The sequence below is a fragment of the Bemisia tabaci genome, chromosome 5 (genome assembly GCF_918797505.1).
Source record: "Bemisia tabaci chromosome 5, PGI_BMITA_v3".
Taxonomy (NCBI): Eukaryota; Metazoa; Arthropoda; class Insecta; order Hemiptera; family Aleyrodidae; genus Bemisia; species Bemisia tabaci.
This window is the reverse complement of record NC_092797.1, coordinates 9,767,168-9,794,359: the sequence shown is the minus strand read 5'-3', so window position 1 is coordinate 9,794,359 and position 27,192 is coordinate 9,767,168. Positions and strand designations below refer to the sequence as shown.

The window sequence follows — 27,192 nt, the reverse complement described above, 5'->3', positions numbered from 1 at the left end:
CGTAAGTGCCATTGGTGTCCCTGTGCAGATAGGTGCTTTTGTGAATGAGTCAGAAATAGTAGTTCCTTCTTGCAAATATTGCATAATGAAGTCCAGTGTATATCCCTCCATCTGAAGACCCTTAAAAGCCCTTTTGCGGGTCTTTATCACACTCAGCAACAGTTAATTTTTTATTACAAAATGTGAATTTGAATGAAATTGATAAAATTGTATGTTGGTTTACGGTTTGGCTTATGCTACGTTTCCCTTCTTCTCGGGAATTTTCAATAAAAGGAGTTCTGATAAAATTTTGAATATAATTTTTTATGAAAACTGTGCTCTCCCTTCCTTGTGGTGTATCTTTCCTTTCAAAAAATATGTTTTGATCATGATCTAAATTTTCAGTGATGTGGAACGATTATTTGGTTTTCATGGACGAGTGGTCGTTGAACACCAAAGTAAAGTGGACCGCGTTAAACGGAAAGGAACCAATCCACATCAGCTATTGCGAAATTGAAGTGGGCAATTTAATTTTTTACCGAAAAACGGTTCTGCGGGGTTTTCTGCAAATTTCAGTGAATTTTCTGCGTAGTGCGAAGTAAATTCCTCGGAAAATGTCAAAGGAATCCGCAAAACCGTTCTTTTGTAATAAATTAAATTGCTTTTTTAAATTTGTCAATAGCTGATGTGGCTTGGTTCCTCTCTATTTAACTCGGTCCAAGTTCAGTAACGAACAAGGGGCCTATGAGTACCCTGCGAAGAGGCCTTCAGTCCAGTTATTTCAACCGATCAATTCGGCCACCACAAACGAAATGACCGCGTGTTCTTGTCAAGAATGAAGATGCAGTCATTTGAATGTCATATGCACGCGGATTTGTTGCCAGCGATGTGATATGCGCTCGAACACGAACCTTGACAGGCGAATACCCATGATAGTCAGGGCAATTTGTTTCTCTTCTTTCTGGCAGGGTCTCTCGATCTTCCGGGTGGCGTAGGTGGATAGCGCTTGTTAACGTCACGGTGAAACTCAACCCGACGAATCAAAAATTGCTCCGCGTTATCATCGCGAAAATTAAGGATTGCATAATTTCGGAGGAGACGTTATCTCTATCCAAGGCCAGGTTTAGGATAATGGCGGCCCTTGAGCGGAATTTGGTACAGAGTTTTTTCCCTCACACTATTTCCTCACATTCGGGAGTTTCTGAGGCAGCTTGTCCCAAGCCAAAATCAGTATAAAGCACTGAACAAGCATCATGCTTGGACGTATTTCGGCTAAACGGGACTGTATGAGGACTGATCTGTAACAATAACGGATGTGAAAAATTACCTTTTCGAAACACATTCAAAAAACTGTTTTGGCATCGAGAAAATTTTGAGAAAATACTTGAGATGTGATCTTCGAGATCTGTACATTATGCCAGAGCCAAACATATTAAATTTTTGTGTGAACAAAACAGTTTTTTAAGCGTGTTTCTAAAAGGTAATTTTTCACATCCGCCATTGTTACATATAAGGCCTCATATACGAGTGGGAAAGATGAAGTATGCTCCAGAAAGCTGATGAGAAACAATATAGTCCGAGAGCCAGACGACTTTGAGTGACAAACTCGGGATACATGTTTTGACCCCCTAAATCGATAGCCTTGCATGCACTGAAACGGAAAATTTTTGTCTGCCGCCCTCTAGCCTGTGCCATCACCCTCATCTAGGCCCTCAAAGTGGTCCAAAAAACACCATCTGGTGACAAACTCCTGACGCTCAGCAGACAAGTCTATTATTAAAGATCATACCCAGGGTGACTAGAAAAACTTTGTCTGCCGCCTTCTAGCCTGTGCCATCACCCTCATCTAGGCCCTCAAAGTGGTCCAAAAAACACCATCTGGTGACAAACTCCTGACGCTCGGCAGACAAGTCTATTATTAAAGATCATACCCAGGGTGACTAGAAAAACTTTGTCTGCCGCCTTCTAGCCTGTGCCATCACCCTCATCTAGGCCCTCAAAGTGGTCCAAAAAACACCATCTGGTGACAAACTCCTGACGCCTAGTGCGGTTGCAGATGTACTCCTGTGAGCAGCTTGTGTAATAAAGTTTGAATGATACATCATTCTCTTCGTTTTTTCGTGTAGAATCCGATTTTCGATGTTGTCAAGTCCAAAAATGATGCTGGTGCCCCCAATTCAAGATGGCGCCCAAAATGGCCGCCCCGGGGGTCAAAATTCCAAAATTTGAGAATATTGTCGAGTTTGGTATCCATTTATATATAATTTTGGTCGTAGAATTCATATCTGGTGTCAAAAAATAATTTCAACCCCTTAGGGTCCGTCAAATCCAAGATGGCGGCCAAAATTTCAACTTTAATGATAATTACCCAAGATGCACCTTTCACTGTCGAATGACGTGTCTTCATTTATGTTAATTAGGTCAGAAAACCTACAAGGGAGGTCTACAATGCCACTGCACCCTATGGAGGGCCAGGGTTCACCCCCTCCTACCCCCAATATGGCCGCCGCGGAGGGCATAAATAGTGACATTCTCTCAGAACGTCATAGTAGGTGTCCATTCCTATGTAATTTGAGGCGTAAATTCCAAATTTCAAGTCATAAATCGCAAATGTGAGACTTGCAATGGCTTATACCCTATATGGGGCCAGGGGAACCCCCTCAACCCCCTCTTCATTCTAGTATGGCTGCCATGGGGGGCATAAATAGTGAAATTCTCTCAGGACGTCATGTGAGGTGTCGATTCATAACATTGGGACCATATACGTTTTCAGATCCCAGAAATCGTCCAGAATTAAGAAAACACATAACTTCCAAGGGAAATTATGAACTTGATTTATCGACTTTTTTCACCCTGAAATGTCCGCTATTCCAATATTCGCCCACATAGGAACAGTGAAATTCTCTCAAAGCGGCATAGTAGGTGTCGATTTGTTTTTAATCTGAGGCGTGGATTTCGAATCACAAGTCAAAACATGTAAATATCCCATAGTGACGAAAATACTTATATATGGCAACCGCTTTGGCCTACATTTTGGACTAAAAATGCTGCTTGGGTTCATTTTTGTCGAAAGAGCTGGAAATGAATTGGTGATTTTAATGGTAATTGACAAATTTCACGCGTATTCTTTTTCTATGTACGCAAAGGACTCAGATGGGCGTCTGTTTTTTTCATTTTTAAAAATTCCCACAAAAATATAATTTTTTTGCCGACGAAGTATGTATCTGCATTCAGAGTTCCTATGTTATTGTTTATGAACGCACTCAGTTTAATTGCAATTAAAACAACTGGATAATTGAGTGCTTTTTGTAGCGCAGGGTTTCGTCTCCTAGTAGAAGCGACACCTACAGTTTCCTGCGTTATCTGCAACAAAACGCACGCTCCTGCTAGAAGAAAATCGATTACAAAAAGAACCATCTATTATCCAGTTATCTAATAATGAAAGAACCAGAAACCAATATGAATCCTCTGTGTACAATTGAAAAAGAACACCGGTGAAATATGTCAATCACCATTAAATTATCCGATTCATTTCCAGCTCTTTCGACATAACTGAACCCAACCCAAGATGCATTCTTTATTCCAAGATGAAGGCCAGAGCGATTGCCATGCTTAAGTGTTTTTGTCACTTTGAGATATTGACGATTTCTGCCTTAAAATTCGGAATCTACGCCTCAACTTACATGAGAATCGACACCTCACATGCCGCTTTGAGAGAATTTCACTGCAACTATGTCCCCCCGGCGGCCGTTTTGAAGAGGGTACGGGGCTGCTCCTGGCCCCGCGTAGGGTGAAATGGCCTCAACTTACATTAGAATCGACACCTCACATGCCGCTTTGAGAGAATTTCACTGCAACTATGCCCCCCCCCCCCGGCGACCGTTTTGAAGAGGGTAGGGGGCTGCTCCTGGCCCCGCGTAGGGTGAAATGGCATTCCAGACCTCTAATTTGCGATTTTCAACTTGGAATTCGGAATATAAGCCTCTACTTACATAAGAATCGACACCTCACATGACGTCCTGAGAGAATTTCACTATTTATGCCCCCCATGGCAGCCATACTAGAATGAAGAGGGGGTTGAGGGGGTTCCCCTGGCCCCATATAGGGTATAAGCCATTGCAAGTCTCACATTTGCGATTTATGACTTGAAATTTGGAATTTACGCCTCAAATTACATAGGAATGGACACCTACTATGACGTTCTGAGAGAATGTCACTATTTATGCCCTCCGCGGCGGCCATATTGGGGGTAGGAGGGGGTGAACCCTGGCCCTCCATAGGGTGCAGTGGCATTGTAGACCTCCCTTGTAGGTTTTCTGACCTAATTAACATAAATGAAGACACGTCATTCGACAGTGAAAGGTGCATCTTGGGTAATTATCATTAAAGTTGAAATTTTGGCCGCCATCTTGGATTTGACGGACCCTAAGGGGTTGAAATTATTTTTTGACACCAGATATGAATTCTACGACCAAAATTATATATAAATGGATACCAAACTCGACAATATTCTCAAATTTTGGAATTTTGACCCCCGGGGCGGCCATTTTGGGCGCCATCTTGAATTGGGGGCACCAGCATCATTTTTGGACTTGACAACATCGAAAATCGGATTCTACACGAAAAAACGAAGAGAATGATGTATCATTCAAACTTTATTACACAAGCTGCTCACAGGAGTACATCTGCAACCGCACTAGGCGTCAGGAGTTTGTCACCAGATGGTGTTTTTTGGACCACTTTGAGGGCCTAGATGAGGGTGATGGCACAGGCTAGAAGGCGGCAGACAAAGTTTTTCTAGTCACCCTGGGTATGATCTTTAATAATAGACTTGTCTGCCGAGCATCAGGAGTTTGTCACCAGATGGTGTTTTTTGGACCACTTTGAGGGCCTAGATGAGGGTGATGGCACAGGCTAGAAGGCGGCAGACAAAGTTTTTCTAGTCACCCTGGGTATGATCTTTAATAATAGACTTGTCTGCTGAGCGTCAGGAGTTTGTCACCAGATGGTGTTTTTTGGACCACTTTGAGGGCCTAGATGAGGGTGATGGCACAGGCTAGAGGGCGGCAGACAAAAATTTTCCGTTTCAGTGCATGCAAGGCTATCGATTTAGGGGGTCAAAACATGTATCCCGAGTTTGTCACTCAAAGTCGTCTGGCTCTCGGACTAATATAAGAGTGGGCGTGATTTCCTCTAGGGAAATGGGAAAATATGACTTTACATTCTACTAAACGGAACTTCCATTCCTTCTTCAATTCCCATCCATTATTACAGTTCTCCACTGACGAGCACACCCCTTCCTTCCCACCTGTTTCTGGTTCTGTTGAGCAGTAACACGTCCATTTAGAGAAAAATTCATTGCAAAATGGTTCCAAACCTACAAAAACTTTGCAAACGCCTCCCTAGCCATAACTAGTCAAATCTACTTATTCAACGACATTCTTCCGGGAGCAGAGAAATAGGTGCATATTAAAATTATGAGTTTTCCTCGTGGGGAAGGGAGCCAGGAGACTCCTAATTTTGAAAAATGTATACATATATTTTAAAACAAAACTCCTTAAAATATTTCTTAAATACGAGGTCTGTTAGATTAGAAACCGGATTTTGGTCATAACTAGCCTACAATGCATCCAAATTACGTTTTCTTGAGCTTTTCTGATAGCTGAAAATATATTTAAGAACGCTACGTTCACAAATTTGAAAAATCCTAATTAGCTTCGTTGGTATGTGGCTTGAAGTAAGGCAACCTCAAGGGTGTTTTGCGATTTTTATGTTTAACCGAACTTGTCTCTCTTTTTTCGGTTTTGCGCAACATTTTTCAACCCACAAGGACGATTGGAGTTTCGTCTCCATATCGTAGCCGTACACTAAAGTATTGTCACCGAAAATTATCCTATCCAAAAATGTAGGATCATTGTTAGAACGTTCAAGCAGCTAAAGGTAATTTGACATTTGGTTGGATTTTCGTTCAACGGACAACAATCAAGGGGCAAGTGTACCTGAAACTCGATGCATGTCTACATATTCTATCAAAATTGTATGTACAGAGCCTTCAGAAATATTACTCTGTTCAACAAGCTCGAAACGACCATTTTCGAGCACTTTTGCCCGCATTTCTTCCACGTGACAAATGTCAGTCGCCGTTGAGGGTCGATTCCCATGCTCCTCATTTTTGACGAACTCCTGACCAGTTTTGAATCGTTTAACCCATTCAAAACAGCGGGAACGTCTCATACAATGATCATGGTAAACTTTTCTTAGCATATACCAAAAGTTTCGGTACAAGGTATACCGAGTTTCAAAATTTAATGTTGAATCTTTGCTCTGTCAGTGATCGCATGCTAAAATCGCAAAACGCACCTGACTTACTCGTATTCAAGATGACACGGAATAAACACTGGTCAAAATAAACAAAATCTGTGAACGTAGCGTTCTTATGAATATTTCAAGCTATCAGGAAAGCTCAAGAAAACCTAATTCGGACGCATTATGGGCTAGTTATGACCAAAATCCGGTTTCTAATCTAACAGACCTCGTACATGGTTGTTACCACAATAGAAATTTTACGGTGTCACTAACAAACATCGCAGCCTATTACAAAGATGTAAATCGATAACGGAGGTGGTAAAAGAGAAACGTGAATCGTAGGGCAGAATAGGATACAGATTTGACAGAGAGGCCACCTTAAACCATTTTTTTCCGTGTTTTCTAGTCACAAAATCGAATAACAATGAGCTCGCGCGCGCCAACCATTTCACAAGGGAGAGGAAGGCCAAAGTGCCTTCAGATTTTTGGGTATGCAATGCGGGCGTCTTAAGAGCACGAATAGTTGTATTCAGGCGCTACTTCCAACGTCGCGCATTTCTTCGGCTTTTCAACTACTAAATCCCACCTCTCCCATTCCACTCCGAGAGAGACGCTATGTTTTCAAGCGCTCAGCCGATAGGCAGCGCTTTTTGATTTCGACTTGCCTCTGAGTACTAGTATACTAGTGCTAATGCGTTTAAATGGCGCGCCAGCTCATCGATGTGTAGGCTTTTTGGGGAGGTCCATTTTTAAAATAAATAAAGCTGTGAAAACTGTATTTTATGCTTTTAACGTAATGCGCAGGTAGTTTCGATCGTTTGTCTATAAGAAAATTTCTTAGCGGTAGAGTAATTCTTATCGAAATTGATCGTTGAACTCAAATGAAGCCTAAAAAAAACGCGTCTGATGAGCTCAACGGTGAGCTCATTTTCGGGAAACAAAAATACGCGTTTACAGTTTCCTTGGTAACCTTTGTTTGCTATCAGCTGATGTTTTATTTCCATTTCCCAGCCAAGTCGACGGAGTTTATACGTCCTTTCTTCATTAAATACATTTACTAACACCTGAGCGCTTTTCTAATACGGCAGTATTAGAACTTTCCCGCTTGTTTTTTCTGTATTCCGTTACGTTTTTCAGGTATGCGACTTTGAAGGTTCTTACCAGCCGAAAATTCTGTTCAACCAATACTCGAAATCAAACTATCACGTCACTTAAATCGTCGAGAACGCAAGTGAACGTGACGCAAGGAAACTGCATATAAGATTGAACAAAACCTAACGTAAAGGGACGTGATATGACGTGACGTGACGTGACGTATAACTTAACTGAATGTAGCAAATGAGGAATTTTAAACACGGTCTCTTGTTAGAGTCTCAAATTTTCGCAAGCAATGCAACATATTTCCAATTTTTGTGAAATTTTGTGATTTTACAATCACCTACTTTTCCTATACAAATCATTCATTTAAATTACTTCATGCCCCTCTCCTCCAAAAACATCATGCACGAAGTCTTGTGGCCCTGGTAAAAATTGGCGGTACAATCTGTGTTCTAAAATACCATAGACCTACAGCCGGCTGTAAGATTTCCAATAGCTTTTATAGCCGGCAACACAATTTCTTATAGCCTTTTACAGCCGATGGCGATAAAGCAACAGCCTGGCGATAAAGTGTATGCTAAACGTTACTAATTGGACGTATTTCTACCAAACAGACCTATGTGCAGGTGAGAAATATGGGGTGTGCTCGTTAGTCCTCTGGCCGTAAGAGTGAATGAGAATAATGAAGCGCCAGTGACGTCAGCGGCGAAGAATCCGTCGCCGTTGTCGCTCGTGGGCTGCTTTAACTCATGAGCCCTGTCCGCAACGCTCTCGTCCCATCCTCGCGGCTCATGAATTCCGCATTCAGTTGGCACATAGGTCTGTTTGATAGAATGTAATATCCCGCTTTTCCAATTCTTCAAAAGGAATCACGCACACTTTTACATTGCTTCTCATGCAGCTTCGACGAGCACACCCCATATTTCTCACCTCCACATAGGTCTGTTTGGTAGAAATACGTCCAATTATTAGTGAGTTTTTGGATAACCGCTCTCTTTTTGGGCCGCAGTATCTTGCTTTAATTTGCGAGGAAAGCTCCGTACTTTTGAAGGATGCCTGCCATTCCTAATATGTTGGAGCGCCTTCAATTTCGTATGATACTGTGCAATACCTCTGGTGTGAAATAGTTGCTTCAAGCGCCGCGGTACGCTGCGGCGCGGCGCGGCGCGGCGGGCGGGCAGCCAGCGCTGAACGCGCATTGGCGCCTAAAAACCTAACAGGGATACTTCACGCATTGCGCAATGCGTGAAGTATCCCTGTTAGGTTTTTAGGCGCCAGTGCGCCGCCGCTCCGCTTTGTGTTAGGCTCTAATATTTAATCTCGCGGAGTCAGCGTTTTTCAACTCATGACTTTGAAATGTTTGCACACTCTGTATGGATTATTCTCATGCATTTTAATTGATGAAAAAAAAATATCTAGTAAAGGAAAATATCGACGGTGAAACTACCAAACCACGTATCTCGGTTTGCGACGTCGCAGACTTCCTGTCATACTTTATTTTTTAAATGAAAAACTACTTAACGTCCAGTCTTGAAAATTTCTGTGATTTTTCCTCTTCGTGCGAAAAAAATTCTGTGAAAATTTCAAGGAATGATATTGATTCGGTCTACTTCAAAAAAAAATAAAATGCGAGCGTAGATTTTTAAACACCGCAAACGAGATACGTGGTTTGGTAGTTTCACCGTCGATATAATGTGCGTCTTGTAAATATTAAGGTGATTCCGTACAAATTTAAGGATTTACAAAGCACAAGAATGTCTACACAATTTCTTATAGCCTTTTAAAGCTGATGGCGAAAAAGCAACAGCCAGGCGATAAAGTGTAAAGCCCGGCGATAGGAACTATAGCCCGGCTGTATAATTTTTTTATCGCTTCGTGTAGCCCGGCCATATGATTTTTTCCACTTTCTACAGCCAGCTATATGATTTTCTGTCGCCCTCTTTAGTCGGCTATAAGGACTCCTATGGTATTTTGAAACGCAGCTCCTATCGCTAATTTTTACCGGGGGATTTACCACATACGTCATCATTTTTAATAATTCTCAGTAAACGCGATAGTAAAATTATTTTGAGAGCGTTAGTCCTTACATCAAAATTACATCCAATAAAAAATAATGAATCATGCAGTACCTACAGTTAATCAAAACAAATCTTGGAACGGAAGAATAAAGATTAGGTAAATCCGACAAAGAAAATCAACTCTATTTACAAAAGTTGTATTTGAACTCGATGATTCGCAATCCGCAAATACGTTAATATCGGCTAAGGTGTCGAATTTTTTTATTATCTTCACCGCTCAACTAAGAAAATAAGAGCAGGAAATGATACATGAATAATTCTTCCAGACTGAAAACACGTATTTAAAGCAATCATAGCGCGGGGTTACCAAATTAATGAAAAAAGCAAGCAAGAGGTGCGTAAGATGGAAATTATCAAAATTGTTCAAACTATAGCAACACTGGTAGCGAGAGGCTGCTTAACTTTGCAAATACGCCTCATCTTCCGGGGCTGCCTTTGTTTGGAGTTGATATCCGAGTAATAAAGTGGTTACATACTGCATCATTTCGGAGTTATCTTTATGATAATTTTCTCAGCACCATCTTATTCCGTTTTACATTAGGATTTATTATGTACGAAATGACTAATTGAAAATACGTTACAATATTGCCGACCTTAACAGAGATGCCGTACTTACTCCATTGCAGAGTTTACTTTTTGTAGAGTTTTTAGTTTTCATTAAGATTGACTATGAACACGACCCATAAGGCTCTTTTCCGAACTCAAACTAGAACTTTTAAAGAGGCTCATCGATGCTTTTTCCGGCCCTCTTATTGGCCAGCGGTGCAAGTCGCGGTAATCGATGACCTCTTTGGCAGCCTCTGGTTTGTACAAGGAGAGGAGCCTCTATGCACGGATCTGATGAGTCTGCTCTGCTGATGGCAAAAGCTAAAAAACGCCGTATTAACATCCGAAGGTTGCCAAATTGCTCCTGATAAAATATCAGTGTCCCAAAGCCAAAAGGTACCTAACTCACATTTTTTAGAAAAATCGAGATAGTGTCGTTTTGGAAATCTCTAATATAACGGTTCCGTGTGTAAGGACAATTTGGTAGCCTATCTTACGCCAGTTTTGAGATACGGAATTTCAAAAATTGCGATTTACATTGGAATCAATGGAGCTGACGGATTTTCCTTGATATCTCGGAATGACTAAAATAGAGTTAGGCACCATTTCACTCTGGGATACTGATGTGTGTTTTTGAGGAAGTTAATTAAATTTGCAGATATTTTAGATTGAATTTTGAATAAAATCCTCTAAAAATTTTGAGGGAAAAATATCGTCAAGTTTCCCTGAAAAGTCGTATTTTATCGAAGAAAATTTAGCAACGCCTGAGGGGCCCAAACGGCGCACAGTGGATCGAGTCAATAGGAGAGGTCGGACAAAATTTGGAAATTTTAAACGCTTATAACTCCGTTTATACAAAATTTTGAGGTTTTAAAATTGGTTCAATTGGTTTCCTCGTGGAATTTGCTACTACGAGCGTCCATTGAAATTCAAAATGTGGGGAAATAAACATCAAAATTTGTAGTTTTGGTCACAAATTTCGTGTCCGACCTCTCTGAATGACTCGATCCACTGTACGGCGTTGTACCATAGTATACGGCAGATCTCGAGGAGAGGGATCAGTAAATCAAAATCGATCTCTGGAATGCGATGCGCTGGGATGTGCATAATGCGTCATCCATAGTCCCGACTCCACGATACCCCAGCACATGCTCCTTCGCTGCGCACCAATTAATAACAACGCTGCCGCAACATTGTATGATAATTCTCTGTCGCAATTTCCGCAGAAACCCCGCGCGTCAACGCGGTTACTCCGCACGCGAATTTCAATTAAATGGAAAATTCCTCGCCGCGCAGCCACGAACAAAATGGGCTTTTGTCTAGGGCTTCCGCGATGCGCCATGCCATTCGAAAGTCCTATTCCCGGGACCACTGGATAGTGATGTCATCCACTCCGATCGCATAATCCGAAGCGATAATACGGGTTGATATCGCTAATGGTACTCTGATCAGCGGGCTGATTATTGATCTTGATAGACAAGCTATAGACAAAGACGAAAAAGAGAAAATGGAGCGATTCTATTGATGTGAGTGGGTACCTGCGATAAAGAGGGTAAGTAGAGCCGTACTATGGAAAAACGACTTATGAGCCTTCGAGTCGACTGTTTATCTAATTGGGACAAAAAGTACTTGGTCTGAAAAAATTGGACTTTCCTGGTCTCTCTGAAGTTGTGCGGGTCAGTATTTTACACGCATGTACATGTGCAATTAATTAATCCCAATGTTTTAATTTCATAGAGGAGTGGAAATTGAAAAAAATATTATTATGACAATTAAGTGTATCATTATAATTGAGTGCGTTGATTCCTTTCTTTTCTTAATTTTTTCTATTTCATGTAAGAAATAATGGATTGAAAAATTAAAATTCTTGACAAGGTATGAATAGAAATAAGCTTTGCGCAAAAAAAAATTGCGAGAAACCAAATCACGCGACGGGAATTCTCGGAATCAACTCTGAAGCAAAATTTTAATATTCATCACAATTAACATTGGTTTCACGGCAAAAATAAAAATTACTTCATTTCTATAGCCTCACCTCTATATAATCGGGTCTAAAATCTTTATATGTATTAATATCTCGTTCAAGGGTTGATTTTCGAACCTTCTGCTATGTACGAATCAATTCTACGTGTTTTGAAGCGAAAACATGTCCTTTCCCCCTCCATTTGGTTCGGACCTTGTCAAGTGGATCATTTGAGGGGCTTAGAGGACAAGGCGCATAAGTTCAGTTTTTGAAAAAAATAGAGATATTAATGACTCCAAGTAAAACTAGTCTCAGTGCATGTTTTGTGACAATTTCGCTCCGAAATTCCAATTTTCAAGCATCAAAAAGTCAGGTTGAACTATCTTCCCGCCAAAAGGATCCATGTAATTTTGAAACTTCAAACACGTATTTCTCGAAATGGCGAAAACTGCACTTACACGCCTTCTCCTCCAAGCCCCTCATTCGATTGCCCAACAAGAGCATATACTAGACCCTTGTTACGAGGTGAAGGGTCATCGGTGACCGAAAATCCACCGTGGGCTAATCGGTGTGATACAAGTATCATCGATGACCTCGAGCAAATCGAAGACAGACTCATCGCTCTGCAAATTTGCGAAAACTGCGAGCAGCGAGCTCTCGGTGCAGTATGCCTGCCCATTATTCAGATTTATTACATACTGCCCAGCGAGAATTTATGTCGCTGGCTTGCAAGACTGTTCGCAAAACTGAGATAAAGGATACCAGTGGCGAGGCGTGAGTGGTCAATTGGACGTATTTCTATCAAACGGAACTATGTTCATTGTGACGTGAGCCTTGTAATGCATATATTCTTATGGGTCTCAGGGCTCATGTTTTAATTCACATAGTTCCGTTTGATAAAAATACGTCCAATTATCAATAGCTCCCTATTTGAAGCTATGGTGGAAAATCGATTGTTAGGAGTTTGTTGCGAACACCCTGTTCATCGATCCTTTTCATTAGGTTTAAATGGTAGCTCAATCGATATATCGCAAAGCACGCCACGCTATTGGAAAGGACCAAGTGGACAAAGGGAAAGCAGGAAAATCTTTATGGTATCGGGCATTAATTTGCAAAAAAGAAAATCCTTTTATAAAATAGATCTTGAGGGATGATTTCAAACGTAAATTTTTGAAAGGAACTTTCCACAATCTTATATTTTGCCAAAATTGTCCTGATTTTCACCCTAGCCGTGATAACAATTGCTAATTTTCTAAAGTTCGATTACCTAAATTTTTCCCAGTTTTTTCTTCAATTTTCGATTATTTCTAATCAACTCCGAATTATTCTGTGGATTTTTTTTTTTTTTTTTTTAAACGCTCAGCCAATAGGCAGCGCTTTTTTATTTCGACTTGCCTCTAGAGTACTAGTATACTAGTGCTAATTCGTTTAAATGGCGCACCAGCTCATCGATGTGTAGGGGGTCCATTTTTAAAATAAATAAAGCTGTGAAAACCGTATTTTACGCTTTTAACGTAATGCGCAGGTAGTTTCGATCGTTTGTCTATAAGAAAATTCCTTAGCGGTAGAGTAATTCTTATCGAAATTGATCGTAGAACTCAAATGAAGCCTAAAAAAAAACGCGCCTGATGAGCTCAACGGTGACTATCATTTTCGGGAAACGAAAAAACGCGTTTACGGTTTCCTTGGTAACCTTTGTTTGCTATCAGCTGATGTTTTATTTCCATTACCCAGCCAAGTCGACGGAGTTTATACTTCCTTTCTTCACTAAACACATTGACTAACACCTGAGCGCTCTTCTAATACGACAGTATTAGAACTTTCCCGCTTGTTTTTTTTTTTTTTTTTTTTTTTTTTTTTTTTTTTTTTTTTGAGGGCATGGGGCGAGAATCCCTCTCAAGTATTCTTCGCAACAGCGATGATCATGTAAACTTGGATGCAGCGCAAAAATTATAAGGTATTATTTCAGGTTTTCATGAAGTGTCGCTAAATCTAAGTATCTTCCTACTAATTTTAGTTCTTACTGACATTCTTCGTTCTGAGTGCGCATTCTTCCTGGTGGTGATTGGACTAGTGCTTACAGCAAATAAATTTAGGTACTCAATTTTAGAGTGCAACAAAGGATCCGTCATTTTCATTTTGGTATGGAGAGTAAATGCAAAAATCAAGATGGTAAATCTTTTTTCCTTTTCTGATTTAGCATGGACTTTACCATAAAAATTAAGAGCCAGAATTAAATAAACGAAGTCTCAAATCAAGCAGGCTTTACTAAGTTCATTCATCGGCGATGAGGTTTAACACGTGTCTGGCACGGGTACATGTGTCATTGGTGGATACGTCGATTTATTTATGACAATAATGTTAATTTTTTTCAATTAGGAGATTTTCCTCCAGACAGCTTTTCCAGATCTCCGGCTCGCGTCATCCTGAAATTTTATTGCAAATTTTTAAAAAAAAATTGGTAGTATTTTTCGCACGGTCTGGCGTCAGGGCCACTTTTAACCGCTACGATAAAACTTCCTTGACATTTTGCTTTCGTCGACACCTCTCTTCATTTCACGCCTCTCATTTGGACGTATCTCTGTCAAACAGAACCATGAGCATCATGACGTGAGCCCTGTCATGCATATATTCTTATGGGTTTTGAGGCTCATGTCTTAATCCACATAGTTCCGTTTGGCCGAAATACGTCCATTCGTCATTTCTCTGTGTTTTGTTTGCAGAATTTTGACAGGCCCTATCACCGGCGTGAGGCGGAATAACTGAAAACGATACATATATTCCTAGGTCACGTTCTAAAAGAATACTCATACTCGATTGAGCGTTTTTGCAGGCAAAGACCCCCTACGATGAGCAGGCGATCGCAGAGCGGGAGTAGCTGGTAGTGGAGCGTACATGAAGCTCGCTCGGGCTCATTGATTATACTCTGTTGCTCTCTCCTCTCCTCTACTCTTTGCTCATAATGGCGCCAAGCACAAATTTCACTCTTGGAGAAAAATTAAACTGCTCAGCTCAGGGAATTGACCTTTTTGATCGAGATTAAATTTCTAAAAGAGTTCAAACCAAGTACTAACCAGGGTAATTCTCAAAATTCTTTGGCAAGACATTTTTCTGATATAATTTAAGGATTAAGGAGGGAAAATCTTAGCATATCTGGAGAAATCACAAGCTTGTGTGGGGGCCTCGCAGCGTTCTGAGGCATTGAAATCAAATCCTAAACGTACCTACTTACATTTTGAATTTTGATGGAAAATAAGGGGGGGAGGGGCTTCATTTATATCTGAGCCATGGGGATGCCAGATGATTAGGGATGAGTTTGAGGATTTTTGCGCACAGCAGAGGTGCACAGAGATGTTTTCAGCAGCATTGGGGGAACTAGTTATGAGGAGGGGGGGGGGAGAAATATTACCCTCTCCTGACTTCAAGAAATATGAGGGCTTTTGCTAAATTAGCTGTGTTGCCAGACTTTCATTGTGGAATTTATAATTCTACCAAAAATATTTCCATGTGAAGATGAACCATCAAGCTAAAAATTTAACTCAGCATTCGCACAAATTTATCAATTTTTTTTTGTGGCACAATGGTACAACTTCTGGGAAACATCCTGTAAAGGTAACGAGGCACTTAGCATATTTTTTGAAAAATTTGCTGAAAAAATATCTTTGCACATTTCTGCTTTTGATAACTTATACCTACAAAAGTACATAACGATCCAAAAATGGTGAATTTTACCAGTTAGGCATCAAGGGGTGAAATATGGAAGCATAAATATAGTATTAGGTACCTAAGATGACATATCAGTGAAATCAGTGAATCATTTGAATCAGTGAATTCGAAAATACACCAATTCGGAAAAAAAAATTTCAGGAAACACCTAAAACTTCGCAGCGGGCGAAGAAGTTGGTTTAAGAAAAACTTTTTTGATGCCAAGGGACGCAAGAAGTACTCTAGAGACTTTAAAGCACCAAGTTTCAGATACTGATTTTTCATAGTCTGCCCTGAAAAATTTATATTTTTTGACCTGAATAACGCTTGAATATTTATATAACTTGTTGGCACAAGGTATACTGAACCGAAAAAAGAAAACCGCATAATCAGATAGTCACCCGTTTCCCTTGATCGGCCAAAAATTGGTATTTCCAATGAAATTCTTCGATTCTTCCCTTTTCCCGTCGCTGTTTCGAGCACTTCCGATTGCAATTTCGAAATATCCTTTTGCGTGCAGATGCTTCTACTTATCCATAAGTGTTACTAAACCGTAAAAAAGTGAAAATCGAAAAAAAACCCGTGTTGGAGTGTTTCCGAACTCACTGATTCATTTTCCATTATTATTGGAAACATGATTACTTGAATGGATTGAATTGGATTGAATGGAATATAAGGTGGGGAGGCGGCAGTGGTTAGAGAGTGCTCGAACTGCTCTGAGTTTCCGTCGCGCCACGCAGCCATCTTGCCTGCTCATTTCGAGGGGGTCTTTGCCTGCAAAAAGTAAACATCCTCATACTCTCAGACCAAAAATTAAGGAATAACGAAGTGAATTCAAAATGGTTTCTCAACATTCTGCTGAGTAAAAAAGAAAATCAAGAAACTCTTCGAACCCTAAGAGCTTCGGAGGCCCTGGAAAGTGTGAAATTCACGCGTAAGAATATCGATGAGCACGGAGGGTACACTGATAAAAATTCAAATTAGTGGAATTTTTGAAAACGGACAAAAAATTCCAACCTGAGCATATTTCAGCTCTAAAATGTTTCGAATGCACTGCGAAACATTTTCCAGTGAATTATTCCCGGACGGCAATTTTCTCGTTGAAGGAACCGGAAATCTCTGTGTAGTGACAGGATGTCATTTTGAAATGACAGAGAAACCGATTCGTGACAAGGAGATTTCCTGTTGACTCAACTAGAATTGTGGAGGACAAGGCGCAGAAGTGCAGTTTTTGAAAAAATATTAATACAAATATTAATGATGTCAAATTAAACTAATCTTCATCTTTAAAAAATTCGCTCCCAAATTCCAATTTTTAAGCATCGAAAAGTCAGTTTAAACTTTATCCCCGTCATAACGACCCATATAATTTCGAAACTTCAATTTCTCGAAATAGCAAAAACGGCACTTATGCGCCTTGTCCTCCAAGCCCCTCAATTCCCATTCGAAAATTATTAATTAGAATTTTTATTGATCCAACAGAAAATTTTTCACAGTGTGTCCACCTTTTTCAGGAAATCTGTTTTTTTTTTTAAACTCTCTAGATCTCCTGTGACTGATGACGTCAAATTTGTTATTCAGCTACAGTCAGTGAGTGAGTAAAGGCTTCAGGGCGGAAACCTCTGCCGATGTATTTCTCGAACTTTTCCTGGAGGTGAAAGATGCCTCACCATCGTATATCATCACTCATGATCGTGATGCATGCATGAAAAGTCCAAGAAAGGAAAAAACCACGTTTACGCTGAAAATTCAATCAGAGAAGAAAAAGAACCGCTGAATTAATGTTTTCAACTCCGACAAAGGAATTTTAAACGGCAAACTGTCAGGATAATTGCAGGTTGCGCAGTCGATTGCAAGTGCTCGGTGCACGGAAACGAGGGATTTTGTGCAGCGATGAGTAACGAATCACACGCAATCGTATCTTCGTGTAGATTTAGATAAATTTATTAATGCATCATAACAAGCAATACATCGCCGGTAAGACAGCCTGCAAATATTGCAAAATCTACACCGTTGATTCATTACCGCGGTTTCAAGGTCGTATGTTAACGCAAACGGGTAATTTAGCCATTCGTCAAAATACAAATTTGAAATGGCATTTAAAAAAAAAATACAGTGTCCATCGCAAAGGATTTACCGGACAGGAAACACCCAAAATGTTCACAGATCGGAAGTGTATGAAATTTTTACGTACTTGAATTCAAAAATGTAGGTGGAAAGAGGAATTGAGAATATATCATAATGTAGACTGATTGCGAGAAAAAGAGGGAGTATATGAAATTTACAGATGATATATAGGGAAGAGTATTTGGAGCCAAAAGGTTCTGGAATATATCGCGGGTGCAAAAATTACAGTTTTCCTTGTTTTATATTAAGCTATGTACATGTCTTTTCTGAGCATTTTTCTGTGATCTGATTTCTGTACACAAGAAAAATTATGGTACATAATAATTATAAGGATACTCAATTTTGACACAGTATTGCACTTTGAGAGTCCATTCATCAATTAACGTAGCGCTCGGATGGAGGGGGGGGGGGGGGGGGGTCGAGGAGAGTTTCACGCCATTTTATTTTTGCGAGTAAAAGGATAGGGTCCCACGTCACAAAAGCGTTACAAAGGAGGGGGGGATTAAATGCCGAAAAAATGCGTTACGTAATTTATGAACCCTCCCTGTCCTGCTAATGTTTGAAGTCACCTGTGGTATAGTTGGATTCAATATTGACTTAGTATGGTATAAACTGATGTTAATTACCATACTCATAACTCTGTGTCAGAGTATGGGGAAATCCGATCATTTTTCTCCAGAGGAGGGTGAAAGAGCTTATACAATAAGCTCTAAAAATAAATGGCAATAGGGCTCGGGGAAAATGATTTTACAATTTCCTCATTTCAGATCTCGTGAAAATAATACGATAGGGTCACTAGTTTATGAAATCAACCGCCAACTACAAAAAAGTTCTCAATATTGAGGCTGCTATGGTGGTATCATACTTAATAATAGGAGAGCTACCTCCGCATTCGGTCAATTTTATATTCAAAGATCAAGATGAACGAGAACACAAAATCCAAAATAAAAGTTCACATGTAAGCATGGCAACCCTGCTAACTTATTCAACTCTACATGGAAAATTTGACTAAATGCATGCGTGGACTCATTTCCTTTAATTACGTGATATACCGCCGGAACAACCTTAAAGAGAACTTCTCGTTAGATTTAGAGGCAATTAATTTCAAACAAAATTGGAGACGCTAACCTGCTGTCAGTTTTTTACAAAGATATGGTAAGTTGTATCTTGTATCCAATCCCTTAGTGCTATCAAAGGAGCCAATGAATTTCAACGGGCCACTAAACAGGAAGTTTTTGTGAATATCGGGAATTGATCTCCAAACTTCTCATTTTGTAAATCATTTAGATAACATTTTGCATTTGGGAACTAAAATTCCCAGCTCACTTTAGGAACAACAAATGAAAAACCTAGGAGAAAAACGGGAAACAAGGCTAAAAATTACACATAAAAATCCGAGACTTTTCGGCCCAAAACTGAGCCATTTTCAGTCGGTAGAATAAAAATAAAATATAAAAATTTCAAATAGAAACTTACAGACTACATGATGGCCGAAAAAATGAAAACAAAGAGCAATGGAAATTTTGGAAAATTTTTGGAATTTTTATTCTTTCGACTAAAAATGGCTCAGTTTTGGGCTGAAACGTCTCGGATTTTTATGTGTAATTTTTAACCTTGTTTTCCATTTTTCTCCTAGGTTTTTGATATCACCATTGTCACAGGCTGCTGTTTTAGGAGTTTTAACCTATATATTAGGAACAACGTATCGACGGTGAAACTCCCAAACCACGTATCTCGTTTGCGGTGTTTAAAAATCTCCGCTCCTATCATTACTTTATTTCTGACAGCAAATCAACATCATTTCGTGAAGTTTTCACAGAATTTTCTTTGCACAGAGCAGAAAAATCACAGATATTTTAAAGAATGTACGTTGAGTGGTTTTTCTTTCAAAAAATAAAGTATGACAGTAAGTCTGCAACGTTGCAAACTGAGATACGTGGTTTGGGAATTTCACCGTCGGTATGTGCCATTCGTATTCATATGCATGTACGTGATTTTACAAATGAGTCAGAAATTGTGGCTCCTAATTGCAAAATGAGGTTCATTTATGCATAAGATCATGAAGAGGAAACATGATCAAGGAGTCTCTTCGACCTTCTTTAATGGCCCATTTTCTCTAAAAGTAAATTGATATCCTAAAAATGCGCATTAAAAAAGGTCAACCGTGCAATGTTGGGAATCAATATCCGGGTTTTTCAGGTCGATCACTTCATCGATGGCTTTCTAGCTTCTTGCCGTAATACATACCAAGCAAGTAAGGCTTAACAGTTAGGATTGATTGATGCGATATGTACCTGCACCTGCTGACTTTTCACTCTGGGAGACTTTGCGAGAAATAGGTACTTTAAGAAGAAACTCATGATATTGAGGAGAAAAAATAGATCATTATAATTGAGGAGCTTCTTCATATCTTTTCCTCTACATAACTCAGTTCGGATAGATTTTAGCGTGTCATGGATAAACAAGTTCCTCACGAAACGGGTCTATTATATGATGAAGGTTATCGCTGAGCATACCTGTTTGATTACCCGGAAAATATTACGGGATAAGGACCGGATTCACCGGCCGGTGCCAAAGCACTCCTACAAGAGAGTGGTGAACGGAACCCAATAAAAAATTGGTTTGTGGATGCTAATTACGGCGCATTCTTAATTCTAGTATCCGACTTGTGTCTCGTCCTACGCCATCCCATGCAGTGGCGTGGCGTGAATGGTCGATTATCGATATTTCCCCGTTAGAAGCTATGGTAAAGAATCGATTATTAAGGTGTTCGCTGCGAGCACCCTGTTAATCGATTCTTTTACATAGGTTTAAATGGCAGATCAATCGATGTATCGCAAAGCACGCCACGCCACTGATCCCATGAGCTATGAACGGCAATTTAACTAACGGCAACTTATGAGAGACCCTATAGTTAGTCCATCATTTTATACCTTTAGTCTATAGGAACAAACCGAGTCAAACACTATTTTTTCTTCTTTGTCTATCGCTTTGTCTATCGATTTCAAGAATCAGCCCGCAGACCCTCCAAATTTTCATTTCTTATCCGAGTAATTTTTGGAGGTCCATCTGGCCAATTTCCGTAAGCTCTGAGCCATCGGCTGATGATAATACCTGATTGATCTTGTTGTTTCCAATATTTTTAAATATAAATCAGAATTTTTAATGGCTGCGAAGCGCCCGTTGCGATATGGGCGACGTAGGGATTAAGAGGGGCTCCCTGAAGCTCATCTATGATACACTTTTTTGGAACTTTACTAACTGCTTGTTCTACCTTTGCGCATTTTGATCTCACTATTTCCTGAGAGCTCTATTTCACATGAAAGGAAGGAAGTCCCAAAATTGCATACCTTCAGTTTTTTTTTTTTTTTTTTTTTTTTTTCACTTCTTTAACTCTGTCACTCTTATGCTTAGTTGCACAGTTAATCAGTTGACATACAATGAGACTTGCCGGAAAGTATGGCAGGAAATAGGATACACTTTTAAATAAACATATATAACAGTCAAAAATGCTACAGCATTATCGTGCAAATAATGTTGAAAAGCTGTGCAGGCTTGGTGCAAAAAAATCAACCACATTTGACCGAATCTTTCCGAGATATGAAATTGTTTTCAGGAACTTTCTTGCAACCTTGTAGATTTTAAAACATGCTGTCCAAGAAATAGTATATAAGTTTCACGATATCAGAGAGAAGCCTTGTGACCATGACAAGTGCAGGGGAATAAAAAAATGAGAAGGCGACCATTTTATTTAAGGTCCGGTTTCAAAGAAAAGTTCAGAATGCAAAAGCCTTTTAAATTGATTCCCTCAATATCTAAATGTGGAGAAAATATATATGTATAATATTTTGCATTTAAAAAAATCAGGTGCCATTCGTAGGAACAAACGCATTTCACATAGTTTGCAGTCTAAATCTGCCAAAGACTGTGCATATAAAGCATATCTTGTGAAGGGGGCGAAGGAATGAATGAATAATTAAAAAAGGGGGGAAATAATTAAATGATAATTATTAAGTGAATTTTGACAAATGCAGGAGTGAAAGTGCAACGAATAGCAAATGCAATTTTTTGTTTCCGACGGACAAAAACTGAGTTATGTTACCTTTCACGGTTAAATTGTCATTAGTTTGCTGGTTTTCTTCGATGCAAAACACTGAAAAACAAATTAAAAATAATAACACGAGCGTCTTGCACGTTGGGTATCATTAACTCAAGTTTTAAGGAATGATACTTGGAATATTCAAAATCAAATCGAGAGCACGCGGATAGTAACGCTTGGATGCAACTATTCGCGCTTAACGGATGGCCATATTGCAGACTCATATCATTGAAGGCGCTTCGGTTTTTCTTGCCCTAAGAGTCACGCGCTTCGAGATTTCACTTGAATTAGCAGTCTGGTTTTTTTTTCTTTCTTCCATCATATAAAAATCAGTAAATTGGGGATAAGTTTATAATCATACGCCAAGATATCATTGGGTCGAAGTTTGGGGGCTTTAAGAAGCGGAAAATTATCAGAAAAATATGATTCAGGCTATAAGACAATGTCTCTTCTACATAAATTTTGAAAAGGGGGGGGGGTGAACTTTAGGAGATTGAACACGCTCATCAACTCATGAATTGGACGTATTTAAACCAAAAGAAACTACATTCATTTTGACATGCTCCCTGCCATGGTGCCATGCATGTATTCTTATGGGTCTGAGGGTTCATGTCAGAATGTAATATTGATTCTTTTTTATTTAAATACGTCCAACTATTCAAAAAAAACTCATCAATTTTTTGGAATAAAATACGACTTTTATGGAAATATCTAATCAATTTTTCTTAAGGGAACGATCTTTCAACTATTTTTGTAACTGCAGCAGTGAGGAATTTTTCATTTCGATTATTGTTCATCTGGACCACCTCCTTTTAGAAACAACTTATGTGTCATCAGTTTCCATGTGCAGATACGTGTTTTTGTGAATGAGCTTAAATTGGGAGCTCCTGATTGAGAAATGAGGTTCATTTGGACGTATATCTGTCAAACGGAACTATGTGCATTAAGACATGAACCCTGAGACCCAAAAGAATATATGTATGAAAGGGCTCACGTTTTAATGCACACAGTTCGGTTTGGCAGATATACGTCCATTTGAAATTCGGAGACTTTAACGCGCGAAAGAAATGTTTACATATTATATTAAGGAGCTTCCTTTTAAAAAACCGCAAGCACCATGGTAACTCCTTAAGACGTACGTTGTTCTTGACGTATTCCGCTTACATATAATTATGATTTAATACCAAAAAAAAAAAAAAAAAAAAAAAAAAAAGGCTACCGTGGAAAGTGGAAGTTTTCACCTGTCTCCGAAACGCTACTGGAAGCTGCATCTAACTGTTTCATCAAAACGCACTAATATTCATTTTGAAAAAGGAAAGAGGCGAAGAAGGGATAAAAATGCAATGGAGTAGAGAGCGAGCGAGAGAGTGAGATAAGGCAAACATAAAAACCGTGCTCATGAGAGTCAATCTATTTTTTTCATCAACGGTCGACCAATTCCGCATTAAACGGTGCTTGTAGTAACGCGAATAACGCTGCTGAGCAAAACATCGCAACAACAATGAAAACTGTATGGACGATACGTGGTTTTTTCTTGGTGCGCCGCGCTTCGGTTTCGCTTCGTCGGGTTCGCCTCCTCCAAATTGTTGAAAGTTCTAAAGTTGGATCGGAGTTTTCTCTCGATCGCATTGCTCGATCACGCTATCAAGCGTTACAGATTTTAAGCGCGATGGAAGAAATATTTTTAAAAGCGTTTGAAATAAAGTGAAAGTTTTTAACGCAAAAAAGGAAGCTAAATACTGGAGGGTTAGGTATGACTGCTCTAATTATGGTCCGTTGGAATTGTTGTTAATTGACTTTCATGGAATGCACTTTAACGCGATCGAATAGGTCTGTGTTTTTCAAACGTCGATGTGTTGAATGTTAAAACCGGGTGTCAAGGGTAATTTTTGTTTGTTTTTTTGTTTTTTTTTTGGGGGGGGGGGGGGAGGGACGATATTTGAGATCCAACCATCTAAACACGATTCTATGTCTGGTGTAAGTATATAGGTATATCTACATGCTGTTTTCATCAGCCGGTATGATTAAAATTGTTCTACAAAATCTCTCCATCACTTCAATTACGTGCGATGACCTCCATTTTTTCGGAAAAAACAAAAAGATGAAGATCAAGCTATCTAAGGAAGCAGTAAACTGGTTAAGTACATGACTAACTATTTGCAATAAATAGCGATTCGCTTTGGACTTATTTGTCACTCTCTGTCATCTAAATATGATTGCATAATTGTTTCTAAAATAAAACATTTTGTAGTAGTTCGATATTTCAAAATGCGGTCCCATTGTAACATAATCAGTTAATTTCAGACTGTTGCAGTTAGCTCATCATGGTTTTCAATCGATTAAACGTTGAAGGGAACTCTACCGTTCTATGGAAGAACGTCGTGTGAACATTCGAGAGTTGCCAAAGTTCCCTAGATAAAACATGTATTTTTAACGACATTCATTCACATTTTCCTTTGAAATTCCCAGATATTTTAGATAAAATTGCGTACAAAATTGTCTGAAATTTTTGGAAAAAAATATTCTCAATTTTCCCAATAAATTCGGTTTTTATCGAAGGGAACGTGGCAACGTTTGAAGGCTCATACGAAGTTTTTCCTTAGCATGGCAGAGCTCTCCTCTCAGCACCAGCAAAAGTTTTGCAACAACTTTATTTAAAATGTCCATCGCAAATGGATGATCCACTCGAATCATCCATCCACTTCAAGCAAGCAGCAGGAAATTGCATCATTTCAGTGCAAAAATCATCTGTTTCTCTGCCGTGCTAAGGAAGATCGCCGTATGAACCTTCAGGTGTTGCAAAATTTCCTCTGATGATGTAGAAATTTCTTGGGGAAATTGTAAATATTGTTCTTCCAATTTTTCAGACTATTTTGTTCACACTTTATTCTAAAATATCCGAAAATTTCAAGGAAAAATATGCATTAATTTCGTCAAAAATGCATGTTTTATACGGGGAAATTTGGCAACTCTCGAATGTTCATACGGCGTTCTTCCTTAGCACGGCAGTTCTCCTCTGCGAGCAAAACAGTGACCGCAGCGGCGAAATTCAAAGCGGAAATGCAAGCGCGGGGAAACAGCAGCGCGCAGCGGCGGCGGATCATCCAAATTGGCGTCAGTTCATCTCACGTCGGCGTCGCGACGCTACGCTATGCGGACGATTTCCAATTCACGGCGCGTAACGAAACGTAATTATTCGCGGATCGTGGCCTCCTCAGTGTCACGGACGGTCACGCAATCACACACGGTCGCCCATTACGGCGCCGTCTCAATGCGACGTTCACGCCAAAAGGAACTATGCTACACGCAAACCCTATACACATAGTTCCTTTTACAATAAACACATCCTAATTGTTCGGCTCCTGCTCCAAACAAATCAGCATCTCGGCCGGTCCTCTTCGGCAGAAACCCTCAACTCTGATGAAAAATTCATGGAGGATACGTCGTTTCGACAACGTCCTCTCCGCGAGGGCTAATTTTCGCTGGAACCGATGAGATGTGCGTTACATTTTACATTTTACTCGGAAAAACACTTTGCGGGGGCTGTTAAATAACACCGCTTTTCTGACGTAAGAGCGTATCTTCATTTCTTGCCCTGTTGGTGCAGAGAGCTAATGGACCACATTTTGCAATTAGAAACTAGAATTTCTGGTTCAGCCATACAAGCGCCTACTTGCGTAGGGAAACTTGCGGCACATACGCTGTTGCTTAATTGAGCCAGAAATTGTAGTTCCTAATTACACATATAGTCCAAATAGTCTATGGACGATGCTGACGTGCTAAGGAAGAACGCCGTAAAATTCGATCACATAAGACCCGTTACCTTAAATTTCTAGATTGACTTTTGAGGCTGTGGTTACAAATTGAACCAATCGATATCAATATAATCTCACCTGTGTGATCTGTCGAATACGATCTATGAAAACCATCAAATGGACGTGCCGGTGGGGGTGGGTTGTATGAGACGCGTTTACTCGCGTTGGGTACATTTTTTGTGAAAGCCCTGTCAACGCTAACAAAATTTCAGTTCCGTAAACCCATCCCTGGTTGGACAAGGCCTTCCATTTATAAACAAGCAGGAAGCTCCAACGCATTGGCGTCGGAGAGCGGCTCTGGGGGCAGTAGTTGTAGTCAAGAATGAGGGCCTAGACACATTTTGTCATTGATGTACAATCCGACAACTGTCGATTTATGTTTTGTAACTTAGCAGATTTACGTAGCCGATGTATAAATGTGTATTGGGCTTTGATATGGCGAATACATGGCATTATCACTTGTTGTATACTTTTAATTTTGAAAGCTCTTTGGAGGTCCGCTTCCTAAAAAATCTCTGGTTGATAAGTCGTTTAGCGAGGCTGCAAAAAATTTGCATTTTTATATCTGAAAGTGTAGGTATTGGTTTTTTGTATAATTGTTTTTTTGGATTGCTGGAAAAGTAACGCATACTTCTATAATTTAGGACTGAGTCAGGGAAATATAAGGTTCGTTAAATAGTAAATATTCCTAGTACCGTGTGACACTATTGTTAACGAAAAGTTTTTGCAACTTGTCAAAGAGGTTGTTGAATGATCTTCGAATAACTTTTGATGAGCTAGAGGTAATGGTTCTATCTGCAGCTCGTGGACTTCTGTACGATATTTTCCAGAATCATCTAAATTTTCAAAAAGTGTCCGCTTGTTCGATACCCAATTTGCTCATTCATGCATACAAGGAGAAGCGCATGAAAGCTTTAGCAGACATTTTGGAGATGAATCAAGAATTAGATGAAGAATTTATGACTTAAATCACGGCACCTTAATCACGGGATGACCTTAATTACGGAAACTATTTATTGTCCATGAGATGCAGATGGTTCCATTTCCCTAGCTCATCAAAAGGTATTCGAAGATCAATTTCATCAGCCACCCGTACGAACCACGTTTCTAGTGACCCGTACTTGCTTCGCACGTATGAAACATACAATCAGAGAAAACAGAATTCATCTTACAATAATCAATAATCAGTAGGACATGAATCGTTGCGATGTATAATACGACATTATAATGCGGCATTACTATTGTAATTCATTTTAATGTTTAGGGGCATTATAAATCATTATTGCCACGTCGGAATGAAATGTTGTAGACTGAATTGAAAAGCATGTTGGCAAAATTTATTATAAAAATAGTATAACATGTAGGTACATAACATAAAGGTAATACAAATTAAATGATTAGAGCGTGTATATTTCATTACATTATAGGTATATTACAATCATTTTTGTCATTGTTGGAAATTTTGATAGTTTGAAT

At 39.5% G+C, this 27,192-nt stretch overlaps 1 protein-coding gene across 4 annotated transcripts in view; it reads right to left on the bottom strand.

Annotated features, from left to right (window-relative positions):
- Window positions 1–27,192, bottom strand: part of LOC109034550 (aquaporin AQPcic) — an 83,982-nt gene that overhangs the window by 40,387 nt on the left and 16,403 nt on the right. For 2 of the 4 annotated variants that reach the window (XM_019047765.2, XM_019047767.2), the window contains exon 2: window positions 21,905–21,955. The exons of the other annotated variants lie outside the window; for them this stretch is intronic. In XM_019047765.2, coding sequence (XP_018903310.2) covers window positions 21,905–21,955 — 51 coding nt within the window. The remainder of the gene's footprint in view (window positions 1–21,904; window positions 21,956–27,192) is intronic. 4 annotated transcript variants of the gene reach the window in all.